This window comes from Gossypium raimondii, chromosome 12, assembly GCF_025698545.1.
Source record: "Gossypium raimondii isolate GPD5lz chromosome 12, ASM2569854v1, whole genome shotgun sequence".
Classification (NCBI taxonomy): domain Eukaryota; kingdom Viridiplantae; phylum Streptophyta; class Magnoliopsida; order Malvales; family Malvaceae; genus Gossypium; species Gossypium raimondii.
In genome coordinates, this window is record NC_068576.1 from 13,096,907 (window position 1) to 13,120,902 (window position 23,996).

The window sequence follows — 23,996 nt, forward strand, 5'->3', positions numbered from 1 at the left end:
TTGAATTCCAATTTAGTCCCAATTTGTTTCTAAGTTATATTCTTGGCCTCAAAGGCTCGTAGTAGGGACATTATGTATGTTTTCGATTGGTTTTTTAAATGAATGCTAAATGATATAAAATGTTCGAAATTTTTATCCGTCTGATCTGTAAATTTGGTAATGCTCCGTAACCCTATTTTGACGATAAATACGGGTTAGGGTGTTACAAAGGAACTCGTCAGAAAAATATGGCAAGATCAAACAACAGGTCTTTTGCCTTTATCACAAGAGTTTTCAGGAGTTTCTTGAGCTATAATACAACGAGTTAACTTATCAAATCATTTTCTTAGGAAACCCAAACAAGTTTAATATGAACATTAATAGGAAACCCAAAACTAGAAGTTTCCTTCCTTACACCTCAAACTGACCCTAAAGCATACAACCCTAGGGCCCCGTAAGTAACCATGAAAATAATTTAAGTTTCATTGATATTTCCCAAGTACCAAATGACGGTGGAGTTAGTTGAGTATAGAGAACCCAAGTCTTCAAGCAAATCTTAAGTCTACGGTTTTTTTAGGGAAAAATTGTAAAGAAAACTTGAAACGAAAATGTGGTTTCCAAATAAAGCATAAAACTTGCCCAAAAAGCCAAAGTTTTCTTTATACAGATATACATGGTAGGAAAAAATTAGTGGATAAGTTTGATTTCCCTCCAAACCCCTCGTTCTTTGTGACTAAGCATTTCTCTCTCTTCATAAAAATTGGTCTAACATTTTATAGAAACTTAGTCTATACTAACCAGATTCTCGTTCTACTACCTAGATTGTTCAACCATGATAATAAAATAATAATAAAGTGTACGATTATTTCAAAATAAGATCTTTACACCAAGGGTTTAACATTTTGTCTAACAACTGTGGTGGCATATACTCTTCAAAAGAGTCTGCCAAACCACCAAGCTCGCCTAATGCAGGCTTCACCCAAAGACGCACTCAAAGGATTCTTATACTTAGTCTAATTTAATACCTACCTACTCTGAACTTACTCTATATGCCTTACTTCTATAAATAGTATTCAAATGCTAGGCCTCTATTGGGCAGGATGTTACATGTCTAGCTGGTAATGTCTTGGTAAAACAAACCCCAGGGTATGTGTAACACTTAGGTTTGTGCAAGTGTACACAGTCGCTATCAAGTAATAAGTAAGTATCGAGTTATCGTTTCCACAGGGATTCTATTTGTGCTAAGTCACTTAATTTGTAAAATTATATTAACAATTTGGTAAATAAAAACACAATATAGTTGAGAAGTGGTGATTAAAATATATTAAAATAAATGCAATGATCCCTAATGCCAATTATCCTAAGTATGCAAACTATATGATTGAAGTAGATTTTAGTAAAATTAAACACAATTTGCAACAATTATAACATATGTAAACTAGGACAGTTACTTTAATTAAACTCAATTTATTATCAACATGCTTAATAACATTCGGAAAAACATTCCATGGCAACTCAATCTTTCATGAGTTTAGAAACCACATTAGATCCTTTCGGAATCCTTTACTTAGTAAATAATCATTTTACTGATCTTTATTTACTAAGGGTTTCTTAGCACTCGTGTGAGGTAACAGGGACATGTTAGGTTTGAAGCAATTTAATCACACAAATCTAAAAACTATGCAGATAACAGAGCTTGGTTAGAGTTGTTATGCAACCTACAATTTAATCGTGTTAGGATCTAAATTGAGCATGCACATTTCAATTATGCGTCCATTAGTCATCACCTGGTTAGGATCGCTGAACTAATTCAGCTGCATTTCAATCACGTATGAACGAAATAAAGACTTGATTTTAATTGAAAACATGATCGATTGAGGCACAAACATTATAAGTATGAATCAAATAAATATTATTTAATCAAAGCAATCATCCTAGCTTAAATAAAATTAAGCTAACATTGTTGTAAACAAGAACAAAGAACACATAGCAAACATCTTTATATTAAGCTAAAGAAAAGAAAGATTAAACCCAATTCAGAGTGGCTGTCACCCAAGACTCTGACTAACGAGACTCCTTATTCCTTTGCTTTGCTCCTTTTGCTGATGGTTCTCCAATGTGGCCGACCAAGGATTCTTTAAGAGGCTTAATTTCTAAAATCTCTATGAAGAGATGATGCTAGGCGTGGGAATGGAAAAGGCTAAGAGAAAAAGAGAGAATGATGTTTGATGGATGCTTTAGGGATGATGAATGAAGGAATGATAGGGTCTTATTTATAAGTGAGGAGAGAGAGATAGTTTGCTAAAAATAGGAGTTTCCATCTGTTGAAGCATCTTCCATGGGTGGCTGGCCATAATTTTAGTAAGTTGAGCTGATTTTTCCTTGATTTTTGGTCAATTTGAGTGCCACAAAAACTCAGGACTGAGACTCAGTCAAGTGCAATTCTTTAGGTAAATCTCTAATTTCTTCAACTCTTCAAGGACCTTGTGAAATTAAACCAAAAAGTGGTTTATGGACAGCTATGTGTAGCCGAATTTTGGGTTGACTTGTTCTCCAATTCGGATGATTTTGTAATCCAACAAAGCTATCAGACCTATCCAAAATAAATTAACAAGTTAGAGGACCAAAGAATTAAATTTATCCAATTTAATTAATTAATTAATTAAAACCCAAATTATTAATGAAATATTTTAAAATGAATTATTAAATATGATTTTATATTTTATTATTTAATTTAATCATGCATGGCCCACTTTATATCTTAAAAATATAATATATTCAAATTAATATAAAATAAGTCATTTATTGCATGAAAACTATATAATAAAGCATAAAATCACATTTTAATAATTTTTATATCCTAATTTCATATTTTCACATATTTCATTAATTTATTAAACAATTACTTAGTTTTAACAACGGATTTAAGTAAAAGGGTGATAAATTACATAGAAAAAATCCTATATATTTTTTCGTTTACACACCTTAAAACTTAAATCATTGCTCGTCCTGAGTAATGTTTAAGCACAGCAAAAGGTCTTGCTAAGGTAAAATTGCTAATTGTGTAAGCAGCATCATTCTTTGTCCCATAATCCTGCATTAATAACTTCATGCTTATCGATCTTCTTTATTAACAAGTAATTCATATGCAAACATTCCTTAAGATTATACTAAGCTTCAAAATATGCCAACACGAATCATAGTTTGTATGTATGTCACAGCCATAGATAAGATTCTTCATTCAACATAATTTCCTATCAATCAAGTAAACAATCACAAGGCTTATTTATGATCTTCATATGTTGAACTTAGGCTTAATATGTGCACAAATTTAGGATAGCATTAAAAAGATGATAATTGGCTTATAATGTAGGCTCATTGCAAAAAAAACAGGCCTAATATCTTAGGGTTGGCTTGAAAAGGCTCAAACAATCCAAAGAATAGTGCCTATATCATTTAAGATTTTTATGTCCCCTAGAATTTCGCTTCAAGAAAGTTACTAAGTCAATTCTAAAGATATAAACCTTTATGCATGTTTAATTTGAAAAGAACTAAGTTTTCATGGAAAACATTACCAAGGCTAAGATCATACAAGCATTCCATTGTTCATGATAGCATACTTTCACTTAGATAAAATCATCATTCATACTTGCATACAAACTATCTCAGTAACAAGAATATCTCTAAACATTCATTTATTAATACATACTTATGAAATAAATGATTAAAACATACTTAAAAAATTTAAAAGTTTAAGCAATTTATTTGCCTTACCCCCTTTAAAACGAAGCAATGTCCTCATTGCAAGAACAAAGTAATGAATGAAAACTGAACACCAGGTAGGGTTGTAAAGAAAGAGAGGTGAGTCATTAAGACTGCTTAAGTACCAAGTCTTCCCTAATAACTCAATCCTAGACATGTTCATTCCCATTACCAGATCACTTAGTCTTATTCTTTCTAAAGAAGTGCTAAGTTTGTTCATGCTTGCTATGTTTTATTCTACAGAAATTAAATCCTAATTACGAAAGAAATAAATTCCTAAAGACCTAAAAATAATTAAATAAATAACAGGACAAGAATTCCCCCTTTTATTTTTTTAACTTATTCCTCTTGTCTTCTTTAGGTCCATCTCCGCTTGCATTGTCAGTATCTTCCGTCCATGTCTTAAAGATAGCATTTGGGAACTCAGGAACAAAAGTATTAGATATATTCTTAAAAGTATTTCTAATTGAGTCATCTCTAATTTTTGTATATTTCCAGTAAGTTTGTTGTTGATTTTGCATGAACTTGCACATATCCATCAAAATTGACAACTCTAATTTCTTTGAAGCACTTGCAGAAGTCGACATGACAGTTGTATATTCAGGTTCAACACTTAGCTTGACTGGTTCTTCTTCTGGCTCAACCCTTGGTTCAAGAATGTTCGGTTCCTTATCAGGTTCTTCCTCTTCAGTGTCTGTGACTGAATTAGCTTTAGTTTCAGATCCATCTATTGACTCCTCTGTATCCGGCTCATTGGCTCTTCTTGCTCGCCTTGATTCAGTTCATACACCCTCTCTACTAATCTTTCAAGATCATAATTTCTAATGCATCCTTGAATAATCCGCCCCTTCAAGTTTGCTTGTGTTTTAACACGGGCTTTTAAGCAAAGTGAAGTGATTAATGATGGGAAATAAGCACTTCCTACCTTCTTTTTAGCACAATCATGAATCTCCTTGAGGATATTTTTCCCAAAATTAATGGGCTTTTCTGTCAAAATTGTATATAACAAAAGCATCTGTTCCATCGAAATGGTGGAACTATGTGAGATAGATAGGCATAAAACTGTAGCGAACGAAATAAAACCATACCTTTGCTATTGGTTTTAAGTATTCTCTTCGACAAGAATGGTTCCTATACTTTCTTATAATCCATTAGGATCCTGGATTTGTCACAACATCAAGCACCTGTTGAAGAAAATCTCAATTGATATTGTTCATCATAAGGTAGTACTCATCTTCTTCAACATCAGCTAAATTAAACAAGTCATTGATGGACTTAGAAGCAAGAGGTACCTTTTTTCTTTTAAACGATGACTTCAGTAGCATCTTGTGTAGTCAAACTAGTATAGAATTCTTGAACTAGTTTATCATCGGGAAGTGAACGAGCATCACAAAATCGTTCCCACTCGAGAGCATTGATTTTCTTTCTAATTGGTATAGGAACAACCATCAAATCATTACTCTTCAAGTCAAAACCTTTTTCCGGCATCATAGGTTGATGCCTGAAGATTGAATCAAATCTCTCTTTCACTTCTTCATCGATCAAAATTGGGTTTTTAGGAGTAGTATTTGAAGACCTAGTTCTTTTGCGAGACATGGTATCTTTTCCCAAAAATTCGGCAAATTTTCTACACAAAAGAGAAAAGAGAAGTAGGCAAAGTTGGTAGAACTTGCTACGGCAAAAATCTTGCGACAGCAAGGATGGTACGACGGTGACGACATCATTTGACAGCAATGACGGTGTTTTTGCAATCTCTTTGCGACAACAATAGGGAATAAAAGGAAGAGAACTAGGGTTTCTTTCGAGATTTGAGGTTGACGGCACAAAAGGGAGATTTAGGGATTTTTTAGGGTGTAAGCAAATTGCTTTGAGGGTTGTGAAAATTAGTAGAATGGAAAGGGGTTTATATAGGGAAAAATTAGGGCAACATGTAGCAAAAATTTAGCTACATTAGGGTTACTTGGGCAGCAAGCAATGGGTGTGACGGCAAGGCATGGATTTTTCCCTCTTTTCTACTGTCTTGGGCCTCAAACTCAGACTGTATCTTACTAAAAAAAACTAATTAGTACTTGGGCCAAATTTGACCCTTTTTATTAACATAAAAATTTAAATAGAACAAATGAAATTAAAAAATTTAAGTCTTAATTAGAAAATTTCTTCTTAACAAATTACATTAAATTAATTCCCAAGAAAGGTTGGAGGGGTCACAGCGGTCCTACTTAAGTTCCAATCTCCTTAGACAGAATTAATTAAATGTAATAAGTTAAGAAAATAAGTTCTAATTATTTATTTACAAAATGAGTTCATGAAAAAATTAAGGGTCTGCTAATTTGAGCGAGGATTCAATTCGTTCAACTTCACCATCCCAGTAGTGTTTGAAACGTTGACCATTAACTTTAAACGTCCCTCCGTAATTGTCGTATAATTCAATAGCTCCATAAGGGTAAACTCGATAGATGGTATAAGGTCATTTCCATCGGGATTTAAGCTTCTCAGGAAATAACTTTAACCTTGAATTAAACAACAAAACCTTCTAACCTTCTTTAAACTCGCGAGGTTGTATATGACTATCATGCCATCTCTTTGATCTTTCTTTACACATTTTGGCATTATCATAGGAAAACAACGTCGGCTCTTCCAACTTATCAAGTTGTAACATCCTTCTCTCACCAGCTTACTTAAAATCAAAGTTCAACTGCTTCAAAGCCCTGTGAGCTTTATTCTCCAACTCTAATGGCAAATGACATGCCCTTCCAAAGACTAACCGATAAGGAGTCATTCCTAACAGAGTCTTAAATGTTGTTCGATAGGCCCATAATGCATCATCGAGCCTTCGAGACCAATCTTTTCTACTAGGGCGTACTACCTTTTCAAGGATACTTTTGATTTCGCGATTCACTCTTTCAACTTGCCCATTAGACTGGGGGTGATAGGTAGTACAAATCTTATGCTTCACATCATATTTATCAAGCAACCACTTAAGCCATTTGTTTACAAAGTAAGAACCTTCATCACTAATAATAGCTCTTGGTGTCCCAAATCGTGTATACACATGCTTATGTAGAAATAGCATGACTACCTTAGCATCATTTGTTGGGTATGCTTCAGTGTCAACCCACTTGGATACATATTCCACAGCACCTAAGATGTATTTTTTCCCATACGAAGAGGAAAACGGGCCTAAGAAATCAATGTCCTATACGCCAAACAATTCAATCTCCAAAATGTTTGTCAAGGGCATCTCATTCCTCCTTGATATATTTCTAGTCCTTTGGCATTTATCAGAGTTCTTCACATAAGCATAAGTATCTTTAAATAGTGTAGGCCAAAAGAAACTTGCTTGAAAAATCTTTGCTGCAGTACGTGAACCACCAAAGTGTCCCCCACTTGGAGATGAATGGCAATGATACAAGATCTCAGCAATCTCACTTTCAACAACACACTTTCGGATTATATTATCTGCACATTGTTTAAACAAAAATGGATCCTCCCAAAGATAATAGCGACTATCATGAAGGAACTTTTTTCCTTTGTTGGTATGTCATTTCTCGAGGAATTATTCCACATGCAAGATAATTGGCAAAATCAGCAAACCAGGGTATTTCATGAATTAAATTTACCTCAAATAAGTGTTCATTTGGGAAATTCTCATTGATAGGCACACATGACTGAGTTACCTTATTTTGCTCCAACCTCGACAGATGATCCGCTATTTGATTTTCGACACCTTTTCTGTCTTGGATCTCAAGGTCAAATTCTTGGAGTAAAAGTATCCAACAAATTAGCCTTGGTTTTGTATCTTTCTTCATGAGCAAGTATTTAATGGCCGGATGGTCAGTAAATACTGTAACTTTGGTACTTATAATATATGAGCGAATTTTTCAAAAGCAAAAACTATAGCGAAGAGTTCTTTTTCGGTTACCGTATAATTGCATTGGGCTCTCGTCAAAGTTCTACTTGCATAGTAAATAGGGTGAAACACTTTATTTCTTCTTTGACCCATCACAGCTCCAACGGCATAATCACTTGCATCGCATATCAACTCAAAAGGTGAGTTCCAATCAGGTGTAACGATTATTGGGGCTGAGATTAACCGTTTCTTTAGCTCTTCAAAAGCTTCTAAACATGCTTTGTTGAAATCAAACACTGTATCTTTCTCTATCAACAAACACAACGGTTTAAAAATTTTTGAGAAATCTTTGATAAACCTTCGATAAAAACCGGCATGGCCTAAGAAACTTCTGGCTCCTTTCACACTCATTGGGGCCGGTAATATTTCAATTACGACCACCTTTACTTTATCGACTTCAATTCCTTTCTTTGAGATCTTATGACCTAAGACAATCCCTTCATTGACCATAAAATGACATTTTTCCCAATTGAGGACAAGATTCGTCTCTTCGCATCTCTTCAGTACCTTATCCAAATTACTCAAAAAATATCATAAGTGTTACCAAAAATAGAAAAATCATCCATGAAAACTTCAACAAAATTTTTAACCATATCAATAAATATTTTCATCATGCATCGTTGAAAATTTGCAAGTGCATTGCATAAACCAAAAGGCATTTGCCTAAAAGCAAATGTACCGTATGGACAAGTAAAGGTTGTTTTATGTTGGTCCTCCGGGGTTACAACTATTTGGTTATATCCTGAATAGCCATCTAAAAAATAACAGAATTCATTACCTTTCAGTCGATCTAACATCTGATCCATCAAAGGCAACGAAAAATGGTCCTTCCGAGTGGCTTTGTCTAACTTTCTATAATCAATACAAATTCTCCAATCGGTAACAGTTCTCGTTGGAATTAACTCGTTGCGCTCATTTTCAACAATCATGATTCCACCTTTCTTCGGCACATACTTCACTGGACTTACCCACGCACTATCTAAAATAGGATAGATGATTCCTGCATCTAACCATTTGATCACTTCCTTTCTTACAAGTTTTTTCATAATAGGATTGAGCCTCCTTTGCCCATCAATTCGAGCTCTTTCACCTTCTTCTAAAATAATTTTATGCATGCAAAAAGAAAGGCTTATACCTCGAATATCAACTATGGTCCAACCAATTGCTTTCTTAAATTTTTTTAGAACAACAATTAGTTGCTCCTCTTGATCTTTCGTCAGTTTCACTGAAATAATCATAGGCAAAGTAGAACAACCACCTAAATAAACATATTTCAAATGGGAAGGAAGTACCTTTAGTTCGAGTTTAGGTGGTTCTTCAATTGACAACTTGGGTTGCACAAATTCTCTGACTTCCAACTCCAGCGGTTCAAACCGTGTGAATTGAATAAATTTTCCCGGATTGGCTTCCAACAAGGCCATGTTTTCTTCACCTTCTTCATCCTCCAAAGGGTTAAGATCTAAGGCTTTCTCCAATGGATCTTCTTCAAATTTGCTTTCCATAGAAACCAATGTTTCTATCTCTTCCATAACTGAACACTCCTCTGCCAGATCGGGAAATTTCGTCGCTTTAAGAATGTTAAAGGTTACCTGATCATTTTGAACTTGCATAGTGAGTTCTCCTTTCTGCACATCAATTAACGTTCTTTCCATAGCTAAGAAAGGTCTCCCAAGGATGATCAGCACTTACTTGTCTGCTTCAAAATCTAAGACAATGAAATTAGCAGGAAAAACAAATTTATCGACTCTTACCAAAACATCCTCAATCTTTCCATTGGAATATGCTAAAGATCAATTCGCTAGCTGAAGCGTCATAGTTGTAGGTCTTACTTCACCTATCCCTAACATCTTGAAGATAGACTTAGGCATCAAGTTGATACTCGTTCCTAAGTCACACAAAGCTTTACCACAGTAGGAGTCACCAATGTTACAAGGTATAGTAAAGCTTCTTGGGTCTTTCAATTTCGGTGGCAGTTTATTCTGCAAGAACACACTACACTCCCTTTTCAAGGCAACAGTCTCACACTCACTCAGTCGTTTCTTCTTGGATAGTATATGCTTCATAAACTTCACATAATTCGGCATTTATTCTAAAGCCTCCACCAATGGAATATTGATGTGTAACTGCTTTAGAACATCCAAAAACTTCTTGAATTGCACCTCCTGTTTCTACTTGTTTTACTGCAATCTTTGCGAATATGGAGGTGATGGAACTTTCGGTTGAACCGGACAACTTTCCTGAGTAGGTAAATCTGCATCCAAAGAAGATGTTAAAATATCTAAATTCACTAAGTTAGGGTTTACCTTTTCATACTTTGCAGGTTCTGATTCCTTTGGTGTAGGAACTTCAATAGCCGGTTGACTCTTCTCAACGGGATTATCTTCGACATCAATCAATTGGGGTTCTAGAATTTTACCCCTTTACAATGCCAATGCCACCGACATCTCAGTATCGCTCGGCAAGGTTCCTTGCGGTCTATTACGTAGCTTCGTATCTAACTGACCCATTTGGTTTTCTAAATTTTTCATTGTTGCTACTTGGCTTTGGATCAAAGCGTCATTCTTTGCCATGTACGCTTTCAACAAGTTCTCCAAACTGTTTGATGCCTCAGCTTGAGGTGGTTTTGGAGCTTGCTGATTAAACCCTTGAGATTGGTTGAGTCTTTGCTACAATAAGTTGTTGCTCGGTCTATTTCCTTGGTTGCTCCAAGAAAATTTAGGATGATTACGCCATGAAGGATTGTAGAAGTTGGACTAGGGTCTTTGTCCACTCCTATTTTGATATTGGTTCCCCACATAGTACACTGACTCGGGATTTGATGGACAATTCTCAAAAGAATGACCTTTCCCACAGTACACACAGGAAACTATTTCAAGCAGACTTGGTAGCTGAGCTACAAAATTATTAGTACTATTAGCGGTTAACCGTTTTAACATAGAGGAAAGTAGACGATACCTGAGCTGATAACGAAGTGGAGGAGTCAACTTCATGAACTCTGGCTACGCGACTTGTTGGCCATTGATAGTTATTACTCGTTATCCTCTTGATGATCTCATAAGCCTCATTATAAGACTTAGACAAAATTGCACCATTCGGGGAAGCATCTACCATCAATCTTGTATGTGCATTAAGACCATTATAGAATGTCTCCAATTGGATATAGTGAGGAATCCCATGATGAGGACACTTACGAAGTAACTCTTTGAATCACTCCTAAGCCTCATACAAAGACTCATTATCCAATTGTTGGAAAGTTGTGATCTCGTTCCTCAACTTAGCATTTTTGCTAGGTGGAAAATACTTAACCAAAAATCTCTCTGCTAATTCTTTCCATGTAGATATGGAACTTGGTGGCAATAAATTAAGCCATGCTCGTGCTCGATCTTGCAACGAATACAGAAACAACTTCAACCTTAGTGCATCTTCAGTCACACCGGCTATCTTGAATGAATCAGTCACCTTCATAAACAATCGAAGGTGGAGATGTGGATCTTCTGTGGGCATACCACTAAATTGGCCCACCGTTTGTAGCATTTGAAACATCACTGGTTTCAATTCAAACTGGGTTGCCTCAATATCTAGCCTTCTGATTCCTAGGTTTAACTCACTGAAAAGTGGCACAGCATATTGTCTGATGCATTGATCCCTATCATCGGCAATGAGGATAGGATTTCGTACATAATCAGCTTCATTACCTTGGTCTTGATTCTGATTTCCAAGGTCCATCTCGACTTGCCTTTGAGTTGTTCACTCACGTCTTCTTTGTTTGAAAGTTTGCTCAATTTCAGTGTCTACAGGGAGTAAATTGATAATTCGATCTATGCTCAAAAACACCTGAAAAGAAAATCACAAAAATTAAAATGAATAAGTTAGTAATGTTAGAAATAAATCAAATCAAAAATAAATAATTTCACGAAAAAAAATGACTATCGCAACAGTTGACAATCCTCGACAACGGCGCCAAAAACTTGTAACGCTTAGGTTTGTGCAAGTGTACACAGTCGTTATCAAGTAATAAGTAAGTATCGAGTTATCGTCTCCACAGGGATTGTATTTGTACTAAGTGACTTAATTTGTAAAATTATATTAACAATTTGGTAAATAAAAACACAATATAGCCGAGAAGTAGTGATTGAAATATATTAAACTAAATGCAATGATCCCTAATGCTAATTATCCTAAGTATGCAAACTATATGATTGAAATAGATTTTAGTAAAATTAAACACAATTTGCAACAATTATAACATAAGTAAACTAGGACAGTTACTTTAATTAAAATCAATTTATTATCAACATGCTTAATAACATTCGGAAAAACATTCCATGGCAACTCGATTTTTCATGAGTTTAGAAACAACATTAGATTCTTTCAGAATCCTTTACTTAGTAAATACGCATTTTACTGATCCTTATTTACTAAAGGTTTCTTAGCATTAGTGTGAGGTAACAGGGACATGTTAGGTTCGAAGCAATTTAATCACACAAATCTAAAAACTATGCAGATAACAGAGCTTGGTTAGAGTTGTTATGCAACCTACAATTTAATCATGTTAGGATCTAAATTGAGCATGCACATTTCAATTATACGTCTATTAGCAGTCGTCTGGTTAGGATCGCTCAGCTAATTCAGGTGTATTTCAATCACGTATGAATGAAATACAGACTTGATTTTAATTGAAAACATGATCGATTGAGGCACAAACATTATAAGCATGAATCAAATAAATATTATTTAATCAAAGCAATCATCCTAGCTTAAATAAAATTAAGCTAAAATTGTTGTAAACAAGAACAAAGAACACATAGCAAACATCTTTATATTAAGTTAAAGAAAAGAAAGATTAAACCCAATTTAGAGTGGCTGTCACCCAAGTCTGACTGACGAGACTCTTTCATTCCTTTGCTTTGCTCTTTTGTTGATGGTTCTCCAAGGTGGCCGACCAATGGTTCTTTAAGAGGCTTAATTGCTAAAATCTCTATAAGAGATGATGCTAGGCGTGGGAATGGAAAAGGCTAAGAGAAAAAGAGAGAATGATGCTTGATGAATGCTTTAGGGATGATGAATGAAGGAATGAGAGGGTCTTATTTATAGGTGAGAAGAGAGAGATAGTTTGCTAAAAATAGGAGTTTCCATCTTTTGAAACATCTTCCATGGGTGGTCGGCCATAATTTTAGTAAGTTGAGCTGATTTTTCCTTGATTTTTTGTCAATTTTCTGTCAAGTGCAAATCTTCAGGTAAATCTCTAATTTCTTCAACTCTTCAAGGACCTTGTGCAATTAAACCAAAAATTGGTTTATGGACAGCCATGTGCAGCCGAATTTTGGGTTGACTTGGTCTCCAATTCGGACAGTTTTGTAATCCAACAAAGCTATCAGACCTATCCAAAATAAATCAACAAGTTAGATGACCAAAGAATTAAATTTATCCAATTTAATTAATTAATTAAAACCTAAATTATTAATGAAATATTTTAAAATGAATTATTAAATATAATTTTATATTTTATTATTTAATTTAATCATGCATGACCCACTTTATGTCTTAAAAAATATAATATATTCAAATTAATATAAAATAAGTCATTTATTGCATGAAAACTATATGATAAAGCATAAAATCATATTTTAATAATTTCTATATCCTAATTTCATATTTTTCACATATTTCATTAATTTATTAAACAATTACTTAGTTTTAACCACGAATTTAAATAAAAAGGTGATAAATTACATAGGAAAAATCCTATATATCTTTCCGTTTACAGTATGTCCTCAGATGCATTCTTTGACTACATCCACTTTCGTCAAACACTACCATCTCCTTAATGTGATACGTCCTTATGTGGTTTCTTTTAGGTTTAGCTATATTCATATTGTTATAGTGTTATAGCTTTTTCGTACCTCATATTCGTACCTCCATTGTGAAGTTTTGAATGTGCAATATATGTTTAAGTTGCTTCATTACAATGCACAAAATGGGTATTCAAAGAAAGTTAGGAATAGACACTAGTTATGAGTTTCCTTGTATTATTAAATGTGTTGAATAAATTAGAGATTCAGTTATAACATGATTTGATGATTACAACTTTGACTTGACAAGTTTTCCCAACATCAGGGGGAGAGAAATGATAACAGTTGGATGAAATAAATTATTTGGACTGAACCATAATTATTTAGATCCTCGTAGAAAGTAATTTGAACCAAAAGTTCAAAAAAGATAATTCGTTTTATCGCAAGTTAAATACCAAATGCATTTGCTAACTTGATGAGAATAACAAAATGTTAAATATTAACTAATGTTTTTATTTGAATAGAAGTCCTAGTAGTACAACTTGTTAGAATAAATGAAAGTAATGCATGCCTAAATATGGTAAATTTATTGGTTCCAAATATGAGAAATCTCATATAAGAAAATAATAAACATAGATGGTCATATAATGGAGACAGGTGCTTTAGAAGAGACCTAAGACAACTAATCATTAAAACTCCAGAAGAGGTTCGAGTGACTAAAGATGAAAATAAAGTGATATCGATAACTTATGTCAATATGAGAAAATATGGAACCGTGAAAAATAGAAAGTTGTCGACAACAGTTTCGTATGCAATATTATTATTGAAATAAAGAAAGAAAATGAGGATATTGAATAAATATGTTGGGAAATATTGACATAGATTAGATTGACCAAAAATGGAAAAACGCAATTCAAGTAGAATTAAATTCGTAATTTTTTTTGGACCAGTAGTCCAAACATCTAAAGGTATACAGCCAATGGGGGTACAAATGAGTAAGTTTTGCAAAAACTAAAATAAGAAAAATGAAGTTTTTCACAAAGTCTTGACATTGATTATAAATGGTGTAATATTCTTTTGTGGTGGGTGTAATAACCTTTAGTTATCTTATTAATTTGACAGTTCATGAAAGATTTGGCATGCGTCTAATCATTGTTGTTATAGACTTTTATACAAATCACTATATAGTGAAAGTTTATATTAAAATTCTCAAAGGATTTAGAATCTTTGGAGCATATAGAATTTTTGGGAAATTGTTCAATATATGGATTGATTTGATTTTAACATATGTATTTTTATAGAAGATCATGATTAAAGTTTGTTATGATTAAAGAATGAATATATAAAATTTGAGATATCATGTGATGTTGTCATGAAGGGAGTAAATAGGTCTGTATTCTTTTAGTAAGATTTGAATAAGGCACATTATCTACCAATGACATTCAAGGAGAACTGTTATGATTATTTTATTATTAAATGGATGTCTATCAAGATCAATGTTGGTTAAATATACATTGGATGCAACGTTTATTAGAAGTAGAGTTTTATATCATGTCTAATTCTTATGTCTATAAAACCATTGATTAATAAAATTCATAGTTCTCTTTTGTTCTCCCAATTTCTTTATTCCTTACTCTCTTTTATCTTTAGTTCATAATATAAAAATTGGTTTTAAAATATTTTATTTTTAAAAATTAATTAATTGCTAACATTACATACATGTAGACTATCACATGGGTACCACATTAGTAGAGTTAATAAATGCTAATTTTACATCCATTTTAGGATATTTTGACAAATAATTTAAGTTTAAAGACTGAAAATACAAAAATTAAATAAATAACTAAATTGGTTTTATTATATCAATTTTTCAATATAGTTTATATAGAAATACGTGTTTGTTAAGTTTAATGATAAAAATTTTAAACTCAAATTTTTTAATATTTAATAGAAACTACTTGCATGAAACTTCGAAGAGAACAAAAAAAGGAATTATTATCAGAGAAATTTGTCCAACGAATGACATAGCCACTACCCACTATTTTATTTATTTGCAAATTCCTTTAATTGTTGCAACAGCTACAAAGTTGATTATGACAGTAAAAAAGAATTCTAAGTTCATGATTGCATGATTAAGTAGCTAATTTGTATGTTTCAAGAATAAAAGCTCTGCCGCATCGTCTAAACCCACAATGGCTGCCTGCTTTTAGATCTCTGAGGTTAACGATTTCCTTGTATTAGAGCCTCCTGCAGCCAAAAATGAAGCTATTGTTACTACATAAAAAGACCTGCAATTTAATATATTTGCATGTATTCAAAGATAAGTATAAGATATAATTAATATCCGAATTTAGGGTAAGGTCGGTGGATATAGGTTAAGTAATTAATTGTTATATTGTATGTACTATGTAGTATGCGGTACTCAAAAGCAACCTTTTTCTTTTCACTGAAAACAAGACCACCTAAAAAAGATTATAATACGTTTCAATTACTTGACAAATGGCAAATCCATAACCAACAAGGAAAGATAGTGCAGAAGCTGATGACTGCAACTTTTCATCTCATACAATATGTCTATATATGCATTCTTATTGTTAAAATGTACTGGCTACTGTAGCATCATTTACTTCATCAATGAAAATTGAAAATTAGTGTCCTTTAATAGGTAGGTAAAATGAAACTATCTAATAAGGGCACTTTTATCTTTCAAAGAAGGTGTGAAGCAAATCTCAGAGGACAGGTCAATATCATAGGATTTAATCTATTACGCCAAATTCCCACAAAAATCCAATCTATTAATTTCACCTCTTTTTGTCTCATGCTTGCTACAAAATCTAGTGCACTAAAGTATCATGATTTTCTTTTTTTTTTTGTTCAAATCAAGCTAAACCAAAGCCTAAAAGAAAAGGGATAACTGTTCATTCATTTCTTTTTCCTAGTACTGATCATTTTCCCAGAAAATTTCATTGAGGAAATAGATTAGACAAGAAGAAACGAGTAATTTCTAGCTTTCCACTTAACATTTATAAAATGAATATAGGCAAGGCATAGACAGTAAGTTAAAGAGGCAGGGAAAAAACAGTTTACCTAGAGTGAAAGATTGGTGCCATGAAAAATAGGAAGCATTCAATCTGCAAACAGAGAAAAGAATAGAGAGGCTTGTTTTTTTATTCAACAAGGACCAGTACTCCTACCCTCCTCACTTTCTGATCTTAAGTGCACTTGTGGTTGTGCTTGTAGTGGCTGAAGCAAAAGCTGTGATTGAAATGGAAGAGTTCCATGAGAATGATGATGGGGATGATCTTGCTCTTGTGGCTGAATCTGATAAAGGTTATCAAAGCACCCTAAAGCCAAAGAAGGTGACATGGCGGCCACAGGTGTTATCTGATTAAACCCTGTTGCAGTGACTGAACCAGCCCCTTCAAACCCACTATTATTAAACCTCAGCATATCTGGCTGCTGTTGATGATGTAGCTGTTGCAGTTCATATCCTCCAAGAAAATCTTGTTGTTCCCTTGCTGCTACCACTGCAGCCATTTGCTGTTGAGGCTCAAAAAACTGCTGCTGTTGTTGTTGTGGTTCTCTTATGACCAACTGGCCCCCATGGGAAAGGGAAGCTGCCGTTGGAATGCCCATCATTGGCATCATGTTATGTTGCATCATAGAAGAAGGGTTGCCAAGATGTTGTTGTGGAAAAAACAAAGGCGGTTGTAAAATAGGAAGCAAAGCTTGAGGGCCAATGTAAGTGGACAGCTCTTTCTTGGCATTACCAAGATCATGTTGCATTTGTTTAAGCCGGTGTTGTAAGATGGAGATGAGGCCAACGCAGCCATAGACTGGGTCTTGGAGACGAGCCTCGGCTTCGTAGGCTAAAGAGGTGACGGCCTCTTCACGTTGGGAAGGGTTGAGTTCGTTCAACAGCTTGGCTACATTGCTGGCACCGTACACTTTGTGGACGTTCTGGAATTTCTGCGGATGGTCTGGCGGAAAATATGGTGCAAAGACGCATTCTTGGGTGCATTTTCGTCGAAGAAACTTGCACGCCGCGCAAGGCGAGTTGGACGATGACATCTTTAATTATCTCCTCTCTTCTCTTCTAATTAATGAACTGAAATCAACCCCAGATCATCAATATTCCATTTACACGGATTTCGCAACATCAAAAAAGAAGAAAAACCAAGGGATCTACTTCAATACTTTCATCCAAGAAGAAAGATTTTGAATACTATCTTCCCTTACCCTTCCATTAATTGTCCAAAAAAGAATGAAAAACCTTACCTTGCTTTTGCTGAAACTGCCTCAAGAAAACCGAAAATGTCAAAAAGAGAAACCAACCCAAGTTGCCTTTGTTTTTCTAATTCTAAGAATAAATTCCAAGATCGAGTCTTTGCACCTTCCAGAACTTACAGATGAAAACTTTATTATGTGCAAATCTTCTTCTCTCTAATTTATAAAAACTTCTTTTTCACTGTTAAAAACGAATAAATAAATAAATTTATTATTTTCACAGGGCTGACTCTGAGCATCAATTTATTGAATGAGTCTCTGAGTTACTTCTTTGTCCCTGTATTGTCTGGGTCTATTACCCAAATTGCCCTCCGTATTTAATAATGTCAAACAAGACAAAGTTCCAATGGAGAAAGGCATCATTTTTTATTTTTATTTTTTTATAATTTGTGGTTGAAAAGGAAACTCAATTGTAGAAATTATTATCTTAATTGCATCATAATAGAAAAAAGTTTAAAATTAATTACGTAACTAGTTTTGAAATTAAACTAACTCAGAAATGCGTTTAGATAATTTTTTTAAATAAATATTTTAAATTTTAAATTTTAAATAAGTATAAATTAATTTTACTTTTTTTATCATTCCAATATTAGGACAGTATTATCAAGAGAGCTCTAACAATTTCTCCAAACAAATTTTAAACTCTTAATTATTATTGCATTGATAGTTTTAGGGTTAAAAGCAAATTCCACACCATATTATCGTTTAATGTTAAAATTTATCACTGCATTTTATTTTAATTAATATTTATTATTATATTTTGAGAAATATGATTAAATTTTTACACAACTTTTATATTATTAAATTTTACAACTAAACTTTGAATTTTACTAATTTTTATCACTAATCTTGATTTTGAATAAAATTTTACTAATTAATATTGATTTTGATAATTTGAAAATAAAATTAACAAGAAAGTATTAATTCAAATATTTTTATCACATATTTATATAATAAGGTACACAAAAGCTAAAATTGCGACAAGTGGCTCATTTATTATATAAATATATGATAAAATATTTATCTTTATTTATATAATAAATATTTAATTAAACGACAAGTTTTTTATTTAGATAAATATTTAATTAAATACAATAATTAGATAATGAATCCATTTTATTTAACTTAAATAATTATTTGTTATTTGTTATGAATATGTTATTAAATGGATATACATCAAAATCAAGATAAGTTTTGATGTACTTTAAATTCTAATAGTTATTTGAAGTAGATCTCTGTTTCATTTATACTTCTTATGCCTATAAATAGAGACTTTGGAGAAGTTTTGTAAATATTTCGATTTGATCAATAATCCTTATGTGGGTGATGATGATATTAAAGATCTTTATGTATATTTTACTATGATTTATTTATTATATCATGTTTATTATAATTGAACACTAATCATGAAAAACATGAATAGATAGATTTTGATTTGAAATCCATGCATGTTTGCTATGGTGATTATGAAATAAAGAATTTTGGGGACGTTTATAAGTTCATCCTAGTAAATCTATTGCATTCCCGAAATGAACATAAAAGAAAATACAAACCAATATTATTTCAATATTTGGTAGTATATTGGTAGTACAAAATTAGTCAAAAGCTCTAGAAGAGCTAATATATTAATATCTTGTGATAGTTAATCTATTGGTTTTAAAAGATATTCATAATGGATCTCATATTAAGATTGTGAATGAGGAAAAATTATATTTCATATGAATCAAAAGAGGATTGAATTATTGATTACTCTTATTATTAAATTAAATTGACTATGACTATATTTGCGATCTTCTTTTTTCATCATCCCCATTAAGGGATTGAAAGCAAAATATTTGACTGTGAAAGATCTACTTATGAGCAATAGAATATGGTAATTCTATCTCAAGCTCGTTATGGTTGGATGCATCTGAAGTTGCAAGTTTCTTTTTTAAACTGTGTGTATAACTCTACAATATTCAGAATAAGTTCTAAATTAAAATATTACGTGGAAAAATATTACTAATGAGAACTTGTAAGAAAGAAAACTTATGTATGAAAAGTCATTAGTTATGTAGATGTTGTACACCGAAAAATAAGATTCACTCTCAACGTTTGCTATTAATAATTTTTTTGGATATTTGGAAATTTTGACATATTCCCAAGCGAATATTGCATATAATTATTTGAAAATTATATTTATTGACTTAGTGGTGTTATAGTCTTCACATTGATTTAAAGAATTATCATTTATTGCTTGTTCTCAATGAAAATTAATTGTTAGAAACTCACTAGCTAAAGTTGAGATTTATTATTTATGCGCATAATGGTTTAGAGAAATTATTGATTGAACGCCTTTGGTTAATGTCTAAACCATTACTTATGAGAACTAAACTTCATATTTTAACATGAGATTATATTGATTTACGTGTTGTACATATAAGGCCAATAAGTTATAAATACTCCCAATTACAATTGGTTTTTAGTCAAGAGCTAAATATTTCTCATCTTTGAATTTTTGTACGTGTGTATACGTTCCAATTGCTCCACCACAACGCACAAAGATGAGTGAATCCTTAAAAAAAAGTTGAGAATATATATTAATTACAAGTCTCCTTATATTTTGAATGTATTGGAGATTCAATTATGACATGATCTATGATTACTTTTTTGATTCGATAGTTTTCCCGACATTAGGGAGAGAGAAATAATAACTTTTAATGAGTTAGGGGGAGAGTAATTTGAACCAGAAGTTTAACAAGGATAACTCATTACAAGTTCCAAATATGAAAATTCTCATAAAAGAAAATAATAATTCTAAATGGTCAAATAGTGAAGATGAGTGCTCCAGAAGAGACTGAAAACAAGACTAATAAGTAAAACTCCAGAAGAGATTCAGGTACCTGAAATTGAAGATTAAAATAGTGAAAATAAGAGATCTCGATAATTATGTCAAATTGAGAAAATGTCGAACCGATAATAAAAGTGGTCGACAATGGTTTTTTGCATGTAATATTCTTGCTGAAATGATGAAATAAAAGGAGGATCTTGAATAAATCTATTGAGAAATATAGATATGGAATAGATTGTTCAAAATAGAAAGACGCAAGTCAAGTACAATTAAATTTGTGGAGTTTTTGACTAGTAATCCAAACATCTAAAGGTATAAAGCCAGTGAGGGTGCAAATGAAGTAGTTTAGTAAAACAAAATAAAATATGAAATTTTTGCTAAGTCTTGACATTGATTATGAAAAGATATAATATTCTTTTGTGATGAATGCTATAACCTTTAGATATATTATTAAACTAACAAATCATAAAAGATTTAACTTGCGTCTAATGGTTGTTGTTACAACCTTTTATGAATCACTATTTTGTAAAGTTTATATTAAAATCCTTGAAGGATTTAGAATGTCGAAGCATATTGAAATTCTTGGGAAATTGTTAATTTATATGAATTGAAATAATTTGAACATATGTGGTAAATTTGACTTAGTGAATAATAGTTGAAGGGAATCATAAAGTGATCCAAAATACCTATTTGTACTTTTATAGAAGGATCATGATTAAAATTTGCTATGATTATTGTTGAAATTCCTGAAGAGATCAAAATATGTTTTTCTCAAAATTTCCCTCACTTGTGACTTTTAAAAGAATGATGATATAAATGCTTAGCAAATACATTCAAATAGTCATTTGAAAAACCGGTATTCAAGATTGAATACATAGAATATGAGAAAGTATGTGATGTTTTCGTGAGGGGAAGTAAATACGCGTTGTACTCTTTTTTCCCTTAACCAAAGTTTTTTTCCCATTAAGTTTTCTTGATAAGGTTTTTAATGAGGCAACATATTATGTGTATTATAGATATGTGTACTCTTTTTCCTTCACTAAATTTTTTTTTTCCCACAGGGTTTTTATCTTAGTAAGATTTTAACGAGACACATTATCTACCAATGGACATCTAAAGGGAATGTTATAAATATATTATTAAGTGTATGTCCATCAAGATCAAGATAAATTTTGATGTACTTTAAATTCTAATAGTAATTAAAAGTAGATCTCTACTTTATTTACACTTCTTATGCTTATAAATAGAAACTTTGAAGAAGCTTTGCAAATATTTCAATTTGATCAATAAAATACACTCTCTTTGCTCTCCCATTCTCTTTTATTCTTTACTTTTTGTCTCTTTATTTTATAACATTATTGAAATTATTATTTATTTTATATTTTGATTTTAACACAAGTTTTAAAATTAATTATCACATTTTTTAGAACAAAGTATTTTTTTAGAATGATGTAATTTATCTATTCATTACATTTTATCATTATTTTCAAATAACTTTGAAAATAATTATTATATAATTATATTATCCTAAATATTTAATTAGATAATCAGAGTTTTAAATATTTTATTAAATAAAAATTAATTAGATAATTTATCCATTTTATGTAACTTAAATATTTATTTATATATTATCTATTTTAAAATTTACTTTTAGCATAAACTGTTTTTAAAAAATAATTATCAAATTGTTAAAAGAACTATTTTTAAATCACGTAATTTATCTCTGTATTAGATTTATCATTATTTTAAAATAAATTTTAAAATAATTATTATATATTTATATTATCTTAAATAATATTATGCAAAAATAAATTTTAATAATCAAATATTTAAAATAATCTATTTAAATAATTAAATTTAAGATTTAAAGCCAAAGTTATATATATAATTAAATAATCAAATATATATTAAATTTTATTTGAAAATTTAAATTATCTATTAGGTTAGATTTTTTCAAATAATCAGATATATTTTAACTTTCCTTTTTTGTATGCAATTTCTATTTTTTTGTATTCATTTTTCATAATCTATTAGATTATATTTTTCAAAAAAATTTATCAATTTTATTTTGCAGGATTACGTGATTTATTCAAAATTTTATCAAATTTAAAATGTGTTCTCTTTTTACCTACTTATACCTTCCATTTTTCAAATTTGCTTTTATTGAGTCTTTTTTTTTTTGAATAAAGTCATTTTTCAAATATTTATTTAAATGGATAATTTTAAATTTTAAATTTTTGTTTATCTTAAACATAAAATTTTAAAATATTAACTTAATAGTTAAATTATAGGATCTTTTTCATATTAAAAATATTAGTGTGTATTAATTATTAAAATAAATTCTATTCAATATAATATAGATAATATTATCTATATTTTAAAAATTACTTATTTGTTAATTTAAAATTTTTAGAATTTTATTTTAAAATAAATAATTATTTAGATAAACAAATTTTAGAAATTTACTTTATCCTCTTAATTCACTTTAAATAAATATTTATTTATATATTATTTATATTATCTATAATTATTTTTCAATTAATATTACATTTATAAAGTTTCAACACTCTTATAAACACTTTTGGATATCAAATCAGATCAAAATACAACAAAATTTTAACTTAACATTGATTATTTTTGTACTTTTCTTTTATCATTTTTTCCGATAACTTTCATTGTAATATCTGTTGATAATGCAAAAGAAAAGGACAATCCCATATTGATTAGGTATAAACTTTTAAGAGGGTTTATATATAGATTTGTTCCTTTATTTCATCGAGTTAATGTAGCTAAAGGCCTAACATGCACACCATCCGACTTGATTTGTGTCTATGTTGAAAACAAAATGATTGATTATATTTAAGGCAAGAGTTGGATTTATATATGATCTATACTATTATAAATTCTACAAATTGTTTAGTAATATTCAAAAGTTTTTTTTGTATTTTAATTTATAATATAACTTGATAATATTTTTTTGAAATAAATAATTACTGCTCAAATCTGTAATCAAACTAAAAAAACCTAAAAATAAAATAAAATAAAAGAACCTAAACCCAAACATGGCCCAAATCAGATAGCCTTAACAAAATAAAAATCTAGATATTTAAAGCGAATATTCTAGAATCGGTCATTAAAGCACCGACCCATTGCCCAATCAAAAGAAGCTTGAGAAACCGTCTTCAGTCTTTTCTGTCATCTCTTTTCATTATGACGATTTCATTTCCAAGATATGCCAAAAGAAATCGGTCCGTTTCCTTTGCTATTCAAAGCCTTTCTTTCTTCATTCTTTCTCTCTGAAGACTTCTAATCTTCTTCACATCTCCCATCCAGCCGAGCTTGGTCCATGGCATAATCTGGAACTCCCCTATCCAGGTAAAACTCTTCTCCTCTTCTTAACGATTCTGTTGCTATGATATGAGCAAGACCATTTGCT

The 23,996-nt window shown here is 31.3% G+C and overlaps 1 protein-coding gene and 1 non-coding gene across 2 annotated transcripts; one reads left to right on the forward strand and one right to left on the reverse strand.

Moving 5' to 3' along the window:
* The first annotated feature begins 10,820 nt into the window (after positions 1–10,820).
* LOC128035658 (small nucleolar RNA R71) lies at positions 10,821–10,927 on the forward strand. The gene has a single exon (XR_008192210.1). It is a non-coding gene; the product is annotated as a small nucleolar RNA R71 (small nucleolar RNA).
* Positions 10,928–15,459: 4,532 nt separating this feature from the next.
* Positions 15,460–17,870, reverse strand: LOC105763343 (LOB domain-containing protein 36). Its single transcript, XM_052625036.1, has 3 exons — positions 17,722–17,870; positions 16,531–17,551; positions 15,460–15,690 (listed from the first exon to the last, which is right to left on the reverse strand). The coding sequence occupies exon 2, from the start codon at positions 17,512–17,514 to the stop codon at positions 16,615–16,617; it is 900 nt and encodes a 299-aa protein (XP_052480996.1). The 5' UTR covers positions 17,515–17,551; positions 17,722–17,870; the 3' UTR covers positions 15,460–15,690; positions 16,531–16,614.
* Between the last annotated feature and the right edge of the window lie 6,126 nt (positions 17,871–23,996).

Coding starts and splice junctions, on each gene's coding strand:
- LOC105763343 (XM_052625036.1), bottom strand. CDS start 17,514: ATGTCATCGTCCAACTCGCCTTGCGCGGCGTGCAAGTTTCTTCGACGA.